This window comes from Cynocephalus volans, chromosome 7 (assembly GCF_027409185.1).
Source record: "Cynocephalus volans isolate mCynVol1 chromosome 7, mCynVol1.pri, whole genome shotgun sequence".
NCBI lineage: Eukaryota > Metazoa > Chordata > Mammalia > Dermoptera > Cynocephalidae > Cynocephalus > Cynocephalus volans.
Genome location: NC_084466.1, coordinates 105712275 through 105721834, shown reverse-complemented (window position 1 = coordinate 105721834; position 9560 = coordinate 105712275). Strand labels below are relative to the sequence as shown.

The 9560-nt window shown below is 53.1% G+C and overlaps 1 protein-coding gene across 1 annotated transcript; it reads right to left on the bottom strand.

The window, feature by feature from the left end:
• Positions 1–3661: 3661 nt before the first annotated feature.
• Positions 3662–9220, bottom strand: EGR2 (early growth response 2). Its single transcript, XM_063103305.1, has 3 exons — positions 9122–9220; positions 6445–6553; positions 3662–5073 (listed from the first exon to the last, which is right to left on the bottom strand). The coding sequence occupies exons 1-3, from the start codon at positions 9218–9220 to the stop codon at positions 3821–3823; spliced, it is 1461 nt and encodes a 486-aa protein (XP_062959375.1). The 3' UTR covers positions 3662–3820.
• Positions 9221–9560: the final 340 nt, after the last annotated feature.

Genomic DNA, 9560 nt, shown 5'->3' with positions numbered 1-9560 from the left:
GTTTATAGATAAATCTTATTTGATTATTGCAAAATGGAGAAGGAAAACATTACCTGCTATGACATCTACATTTTGATGACTGTTAAAGGTTCACAGTCTATGCTGTAAGATGATGCTGTACTAAAAACTGGTGGCTTTCTGCAGATTTCCAAAGTCTTAAGTAATAATGTAAACTTAAAATTAGTAGTGTATTTCCTTGAGAGTGAGCTTTGAAACAGTTTGACTGAAAACATATCTGAAACTATTTAATGTCTAGTCATACTATTTTGCTACAACAGAAAAATGTTTCTTCTATATTTCACCTAAAGAAAATAAGCTAATACAAGAAAAAAATGCATTCAGCCTAGAAGGAAAGAATCTTACGACTTAAATATTTTCCTTCCTTGGATTTTCCTTTTCCTGTAGAATTTGTTTCACTGTAGTTTGGACTGGCGGCATTTTAGACACTTCTGTTGATTGTGAACATTCTTTCCTACAAAAAAAAAAAAAAATTGCGTTGAACTGTTGAAAGGTCACTGCAGCCATTTTTAATATATACAAAACAATTTGCCGCCTTCTCATTAGCAGTTCGGATATTGAAATTAAATAGCCTGGTGTATGAACACTTGAAAACCTTATGTAGGTTTAATAGACCTATTTTTAATATGTATTGAACTATCTCAAAAGCATTATGAATCTAAAGAACTACTCTCTAGAAGTTACCTTTTAATAAACTAACAGTAACAACTGAAACATCAGTAATATTATTCAGTAAAGCATAAGAAATTAGAAGGAGTACACTTATCATTCCATGCTTTTTATTTCTTGAGCAATGTAAAAAATGAGACACCTGTGAAAAGTACCCTGAGCGTTCTAGCAGAGAGAAAAATCTAATTAAAGATATCGGCCTACCATAATGAAAGTTACAAGTAAAAGCCACAAGGTTGGCTCAGAAAACACTGAGAATTGGTGTTGCTTATGGTATGTGTGCTACTACTACTTCACCAAACCCTTGTCAAGATGAAAGTGATGAACTGGTTTGGCTGTCATCAAAACGTCTCCAATCTTATTTTTAAAAATGACTTTTCTATTGCTTTGTAAACAGTGGTTTAGATTATCGTGTTTGAAGATGCTCGAAAATTAAAACTTGGGTATACTATATTTTGTTATAATGAATTCTTGGTAGGAGGAAGGTATTCCTTAAAAACATGTAATTATCAAAATGCGGTATGGTTTTATATTTATCAAAATTGGACAAGGAGAAGGATGACACTATGCTGACAAGCTGAAAAATAGGAATCTAATGGGAAAACACCAGTCACTAGAAAAATCTGACATTGAAGTTTGGAAACCTCTATTTAGTAGGTATAGAAAGAGGTATTTCTGTATCCCTGAAATAGGAATGGACAGAGGAGATACAGAAGAAAAGAGTTAATACCCCACAGATTGGACCTCGAATTCTAGTGCTGGTAAAAGTAAGATGTGGTTTTCAGGAGTATCGGTGACTGTCTCCTATTCTGAAATACAGTCCATCAATTATGAGCAAAGTCTGAGGGAGCGTAACAGTGGCAAGGGACAAACAGATGAAGGGATTTTCAGATGCTGTAGCTAACCACTGGGCACTCAGACATGTTGCATTTGTGTAAGGATCAGAAGCAGTGGGTGAATTTAAATTATATTTAGACCCAGATTTTAAAGATGGTAACAAGGACGTGATCTGTTTGCTTTGTATGCTAGGTGGATAAATTAATTTTTGGTGAATTTATATTTTTAAGTCACTACAAAAGGTTTGCAGTAAAATGAACCCAATAGTATATTCTTTTGCAAACCATTATCCAGTATCATGAAGTGCCATATTCGGCTTTTGAATTTACATTTTCTTTGAGATTTTCTTAAAGCTAGGGTACAACTATCTTGTCTAACAAGCTGGACATTTTTATAGGCAGTGCTAGACTACCAAACCTATAGCAGATTAATGGTCCTTCCAAATAGGGGTAATCAAATTGGGAAGTGAAGGCTGGAGAGAAATGAGTCCTGGGGTAATTCCTTTGGCAACCTATTAATGCTGTCATCAGCAGTGTCTGAGAGCATTTTTGATCTGAAGAGGCGATAGTGCTTTTCAAAAAGTTTTCTGTGGTCATGAGACTAATCCTGGAACCTGAAAGTCATTTCCAGCTTGACCACACCACCACACTTTCCACAAAGCCACATCTCGTCTGAGTTCCAGTCCCTGGTCAGGGTTCTGAAAGCAGTTGCAGTCTACGAGTGGGCACTTGTTTGTAAGTATTTATTTTCCGAAGCCCACTCAGGAGCAGAGAAGCTATAGGCTGTTATAGAGGACGGAACAATGAGTCAAAACAACGCCTCCCCACTTTTACACTAATGCATGGGGGAAATCCCCAGAACACTAGTGCTTGATTATGAATGGAGATTGCTTTGGAGTGAGGGCTGGTATCCACAGGCTAGCAAAGAAAACTTGGAGGTCTTGTCTTGATCAAAGCACTCCAACCCACTGGTGCTTAGTGCTGTTTTTTTGATAATCCCATAGCTACTGAATGACTGTTAAATTCCCACCCAGCATTTCATAAATGATTTCTGCAGCAAAAATATTGTTGAAAAGTATTTATTTACACTATAGTCATAAGCCATCCATTATCTGAACTTCAGTTAGTGGTTTTTGCACTGGAATAGATTGCTCATTTTTCCACAACTATTAAGAGCTAATAACCAAACAAATCAGCTCCAGTAACATTATGTACATCCTTATCTGAAATTTGACTACAAAGGTAACACTTTTAAGTCACAAAACAGAGCATACAAAAATATACTTTCTAAAAAAAAATTCCAAATATTAATAGGCAGAAATATACAGCCATACTAAACCCAGGGAGTGATTTTTTTTTTCCATAGTAAGGCAACCCATTTACATGCAGACCCTGTAACATTGTCTACATCACACAAGGCACCAAGGACACTTCCAACACAATTGCATGCATTCTAGTTTCAGAGAACATATGTACATCCCCCTTTAAATAAGTTAGCCTCTGACTCATTTCAAGAGATCATAAATGCTTTACATTTTTTTCTTTCCCAAAGGTTCAGAACTTGGAGAACAGTGCACATCAAAAATACACAAAATCTGAGTGGATATACACTGAAAAAATAGTCTTTACGTTTCTCAAACAACTCAAAAAGGAGCAGATATTGCTATGTCCCTCCCATCACATTGCACTTCTGTTCTCTGAGTTTATAATACATATTGCTTAAAGGGTTGAGACGACTAGATAAGCTTTGATTCACTGTTCTAGGGCCACAGAGTGCAGCGAAAAGGCCATGCTTCACTCACCATACAGCATCCCCCAAATCAGTCCCAAGCCATAAAGTGCACATCAGTTTTGCTTGCCTTTTTGCTGTTCCAACTTGAAGGAATCAGCATCTCCCAACCTACTGTAGAAAAAGTCTCAGATCACCTCTGACATCCAGGATCAAACACCTGTAATGGGTCAAAATAAGGGGAAGGGGAGCAAAACCTAGTCTAACAACCCTTTAAAGCAGGGTCAGCCTCAGCCCTGTAGGCCAGGGGCCTCCACCCAACCCTCTCCTGAGCACCCCCCTTGCCTTGGGGTGATGGTCAACTCACCTAAGAGAGACTGAGATGGGCTAAGCTTTAGGAAGGACCTGCTTCTAAGTAGAAAGAGGGGGGGCAGTGCTGGGCTCCACCAAGGCCCTTTGCCCAACGAAGGGAAGGAGGGGTTAGGGGTGGTAGTGTTTGTCATGCAATTCAAGTGGACGCAGGGCCTCCGGGGCCTCCAGGAGCTGGTGTGTCCACCTGAGTCTCAAGTCAAGGTGTCCGGGTCCGAGAGGAGCAAGAGGCGAGCGGCCCTCCGCCCATAGTGCTGCTGTTGCTGCCGCACAGGGTGCCCCCAGCCTGCGTGCCCCCGGCACAGGAGGCCGTCGAGGGGGCCGGCACCGAGGACGAGGGGCCACTGCTCTTCCGCTCCTTCTGCCTCAGGTGGATCTTGGTGTGGCGCTTCCTCTCATCACTCCGGGCAAACTTTCGGCCGCAGTAGTCACAGGCGAAGGGCTTCTCACCGGTGTGGGTGCGGATGTGGGTGGTGAGGTGGTCGCTGCGACTGAAGTTGCGCATGCAAATCCGACACTGGAAAGGCTTGTGCCCGGTATGGATTCGGATGTGCCGTGTCAGCTCATCAGAGCGGGAGAACCGCCGGTCACAGCCTTCTGCTGGGCACGGGTAGGGCCTCTCATGCACTGGCGTCTTGCTAGGTCTGTTGGGGTACTTGCGAGGCCTCAGGATGGGCCGCAGTGGCAGGTGGTGTGGGTTGTAGGCAGCAGCCGCTGCTGCTGCTGAGCTGCTGCCAGGCAGCCGGGGTCCCTCACTGACTCCACTGGCACCTGGTCCTGAGACCCCTGCACTGGGACCCCCCAGGGTAAAGTTACGGATGGTGGAGAGTGGAGTGAGTGGAGGGGGGACCCGCAGGGAGTCCAGGGGGCAGGGAAACGGCTTGCGGTCTGGGCCAGCTGTACCATGTAGGTCTCTCTGGCACTGAGACGGAAAAAATCCAGGATAGTCTGGGATCATGGGAAAGAGACCAGGGTCCGTGGCTGGCTTGGGGGACGGGTAGGAAGGAGGTGGTGGGTAGGCCAGAGAGGAAGAGGTGGAGGTGGTGGCTGGCGACAGGAAGGCGGATGGGTCCTGGTAGAGGTCTCCTGCACAGCCAGAATAAGGAGGAGGAGGCGGTGGCGGAGAGTAGAGGTGGTCCAGGTCAGGCTGGGTCTGAGACATGGTGCACACACCCAGGGGTCCTGTGGCCAATGGATTGGGGGAGGCAGAGGTGACGCTGGATGAGGCTGTGGTCGAAGCTGGGGAGGTGACCCCTTGCAGGATGCCTGCACTCACAATATTAATGATGCCTTCTGGGTAGCAGCTCGCACCAGGGTACTGGGGGTCAATGGAGAACTTGCCCATGTAAGTGAAGGTCTGGTTTCTGGGCGCAGAGACGGGAGCAAAGCTGCTGGGATATGGGAGATCCAAGGACCTCTTCTCTCCAGTCATGTCAATGTTGATCATGCCATCTGGGGAGGGAAACGCAGAATGGAGGTGGAGCAATGAGAATGCAGCCAAGAATCCCTTCTCACCCCCCTCACATGCATTCATTCCTAAAGCCAAGGATCCCAGCACTGCAGAGCTGGGACAAAGTCCAACAGGTGGGGAAACTGAGGCCCAGAGACAGTAAGAAGAGGCTAGCCCAAGATTCCACTGGCAACCAGTGACAGTCTGGGACTCAAGAACTACCTCCAGGAAAGCAGGATGAGTTCCTCCCAACCCCCACATACAGCCATCTGTGGTTCTAGTCCCCAATAAAGACACCCAATAATAGCAACAACAATATTAAAAATTCCCCATCTGCTTGGAACTTCTCTCCCTCTCCTTTGCATGGGGGGTCCCACGGCTGGAGCACCAGGACAGACATCAACCAAGAACCGACGATCCCAGTCAGTGCCAAGAAGGTGCCAGCCCAAGAAGGGAGCCCAAGAAGAGGGGTTGATAGTTCCCTGGCTGTTGCTCCCCATCCCCGGTGCCTTTTCTCCCTCGCTCTCCCGCAGTGCTTCAGCTAAAGGCTGCTGGAGGGAATGGGGGCTGCGGAGGGGGAGTCTCTAGGTTTCCCTTCTCTTCCAACCTTCTCAGCCTTGCCCAACACCCGCGCGTCCCCGCCCCAGCCCAAGGCCAGCGGCCCGGCTTCGAGAAAGGCGCGGGGGCCGCGAGAGACGACTTTCCACGGCATCGTCAAGGAAACCGGCGGCGCCGGTGCCCCCGCGGGCTTCCCTCCGCAGCCCGGGGGTTGCTTCCCGCCCTTGCCCGTCCTCCTCTCTGCCTCGGCCGGCCAGAGCCCTCGTCTCGCTAACCCCCTCAACTTCACGGGCGGCGCGCAGGTGGGGGCGCGCCTCCAGGTCGCAGGAGGAACGCGCTCCGAGAGTCTCCCGGGATCCGCTCTGGCCGGGAGGGAGCTATGGACGCTTTCCTGTGGCGCTTCTCCGCCTCAGCTCTCCAGACGCACAGCTCTCGCTGGGAGCCCCGAACTTCACTGTCACTTTATCATTACCCCGGGAGAGGGGAGGCCGAAGAGGCTCCGCAAGCCCCGAAGCCCGCAGGGGCGCGCTCCTTCCAGCCCGATCCCTGCTCCCACCCGAGACTGGGCGCGCCGAGGCGCACGCACGCCGGTTCGCTAACGACCTGGCGCCTCTGCCAGCGCGCCCAGCTCCAGCGCCCCGGTCCCTGCTCTGCCGGGCTCCTCCTGCACCCTCTTCCAGTCTTTTAAGCCACTGCGGGCAACACCGTCCACCTCGAGCCCCGATCTTCTCCTCCGAGTCCCGCACACCCACCGCACCCCACCCCCACCTCTGAGCCACGCGGGTCCCAGCCTGAGAAGAGCACACGCGGCTTACCTCCGGCCACTCCGTTCATCTGGTCAAAGGGGCCTCCCAGCTCAGCATTGGGGAAGATGGTCACCGACGTGGCGGCGAGGTCCTCCACCGGATAGATGTTATCAGACAGCTGGTGCACAAAACCACTGAGAGTTACTGGGATTTTGTCTACGGCCTTGGCGGTCATCATTTGCTCCTCGCACAACCTGGAGACCCAACTCCCTCGCTACCTGGAGTGTCAGAGAAGCCGTTTTGGAGAGCGGTTGCACTGCGCCTGAGTTGGTATCTCCTTTTGCCCTCCACACTTAAAAACAACCCCCCCCCCAAAAAAAAATTCCAACAGAAATAAAACTAGCAAACAAGTTGCTGTTTAAGAAAGAAGGAAAATGGCTCTTCGCCACTGACTCTGTCCTGTGTTCCGGCTGCTGGCGAGCCAGGAGCTGCTGGTGTAGTGTTATTATAACAGTCCGTGTGTCCCCTCGCCGAGCTATTAATCAATTGCTGCTCTCTCAGTTAGACGGAAAGTGTTGCTCTAAGTATTTATGGGCAGGTCCTCAATGCCCGTGACGTCGCTGCCCATATATGGACTGAGGAACAGGGCTGGGCCAGGCGGCTTTTGCCGTCACATGGCCTATTTGCATACGGGCTCGGCCGCGCGGGCTCCGCCGGGCTCGCGACTCCCGGCTCGCAGCCCTCGGGGACCCGCGGGAGTCCCAGGCGCGCGGTCCAAGCCGCCACCCCGGTTCCGGGCTCGGTGCTCGGCGGGAACGGGGTGCGCCGCGGACCCCTGCTGCAGCCCCTGCGGGAGAACCAGCGGGTCGGGGCCGGGGCTCAGTCTCGCCGGGCGGGGAGGAATTCCGGTTCTCCGGGACTTTCCAAAAAAGGCGAAGATCCGGTGCCGACGGCTCCGCCTCCCCAGCCCTTGTTTGGGAGCCATTCCGGAAAATTAAACTTCGGAAAGAAACCGAGCGGTGCCGAGACACTCCAGTCAAACCCCTACTCACTTTCTTGGCAGCTCAAAACCGCAAGCAAAAGGAGGCAGCGAAGAAAAAAAAAAAAAAAAGCTGCATGCATTCACGGAAGCTGACTGCTTTTTTCTGAATTACTTGGTGGAAAGAAGTGGCTGGTGATAAGAATGAATGCGGTGTTGCTTTTTTGGAAAGTCTGTTCTATTTATACAGGAGCGAAAACGGAACAGGTTTGGGTTGTTTGTTTGTTTAAGTATTTTGGACACCTTCGGACTGGGGGGTAGCTCCTAGGAGGAGCGGAATGAGTGCGGGGAGCTTCGAGAGAAATCCTCAGCCGGAGGCACCCGCTTCGTCTGCCCGCGCGCTCCCCGCCCCCCTTCAGCTGCTGAGCGCAGCGGGCGCCCTTCCCGGCGCGTCTGGGCGGTCGGCGGCGTGGGGGCGTCCAGATGGAGGCTTGGACACGCACCCTGCCCCGGCGCACACACTCTCACTCACACTCGCTCCACTTCCGCTGCACACACGCCCGCCCCCGCTGCCCTCTTCGCACACCCCCTCACACGCTCTACGCTACACACCTCCCTGTTGACGGAGTGCGCCCGTGCGCCGGCTTAGCCACCCGGGGACTCGGCCAAGCGGGCGCTCGGGCTCGTTAGGACGGGACCCTCTGCGGAGACACGGTCCCCACCTTCGCTGCCTGTGTCAGCCCGAGAGCCCCAGCTTCCGCGTGCCCCTGCCGGCCCCTGAGCCCTACTCCAGAATACACACAGTGGGAGGGATATTCTCCATCGCCCTTGCCAAGAGTCACCTCGGTGCGCCCAGCGCGGTCCCGAGTGACAGCAAACAGCATCTCTGACGCGGTTCGAGCTGCCGTCACCCCACATGCGTTTCCCTTTGCGAGTAGAGAAGGGGGGAAAAAAAAAAAAACTATTCCCAGTGGAAACCTTTCTGTTTAGTTCCCAAATCAATTTTTTAAAACTTCCCAGAGGTCCCGAGAGCAGCGGGCTCCGGCTCGCTGGACGTAGCGCTCCTACTTCCCAGCGCACCCCAACCCGCACAGGAAGCGCTCCGGACCTCGCCGGGGCCCCACGGGAACCCCGCGGGAGGCTGGTCCCGGGTCCCCAGGCCCGGCGCGCCGCCGCCTGCCTGGCTTTTGGTCGTCTGTGCCGGCAGCAGAATGCCCGGGCCCTTTCCCGTTCCAGAGCCGCCGCGGAGGCCAACGACGGGGCGCTTGGGCAGCATCGCAGCCCCGGCCCGTGCCCTTCCCGCCCCCAGCCCGGAGCGGCCCCAACCTCGTGGGGGCGCGGGCGGGCGCCACGCCGTGGAGGGAGCGCGGCGCTGCAGGCGGCTCTCCTGCCGCTCACCTGCCGCTGCCCGCGCCACAGCGCGCCGACTCCCTCCCGGCCCGGCGAGCGACGGTCGGAGCCCCGGGGGCGGCCGGGAGCAGCCGCTGCTCCTCCACCTGAGCACCGCTTCTCCCCCAACCCGCCGCAAGAGCTGGTCTCCCGCGGCAGCTCTTCTCTGACTTCAAATGCCCAGAGCAAATTTGGGAAAGTTTCTCGCTCGCGCTACGCGCTCTTTTCCAATGGGGGATAAAAATAAAAGGGGAAAGGAAAAAAATTGCGGCAAGATGAGCACCCTGTACGTACCCCACCCCCAGCGAAAACGTGCAAAGTCCCGTTTCTAAAAAGAAAAAAAGCGAGAGAGAAGAAATGAAAAAGCTGCGCTCTTACCACGTGCGCCAGCCCGCTCCGCCGGCGCTCCGGCTGGTCCCGCGGCCCCCGCGCTGACCACGAGCAAGACGAAGCCTCGGAGGGGAGCCCGACTCTCATCTCCAGCCCTGAGTCCGAAAGAAGGGGGGGGGCCGAATTATGCAAATGTGGGTCCCGGCGGTGGGGCTCGGGTTACGGTCCCCTCGAGTCCCCAAGGTGAGGCACCCACCCGCAGCAGGGACGGGCGCGGCGACTGCTCGAGCTTCGCTCTTCTCGGTGCACGTGGGCGGGCGGGCGGGCTGGCAGGAGAGTTGTCGGGGCCGCCCCGTGCTGCCAACTCAGCCGGCGGCCGCCGAGTGCCGCCCCGAGGGGGAGCTGCTGGACGCCCGATGCCCGGCCAGCAGGGCTCGAAGGACAAGACGCCGGCCCGGGGCGGCCTAGAAGAGGGGGAACCGCGCGG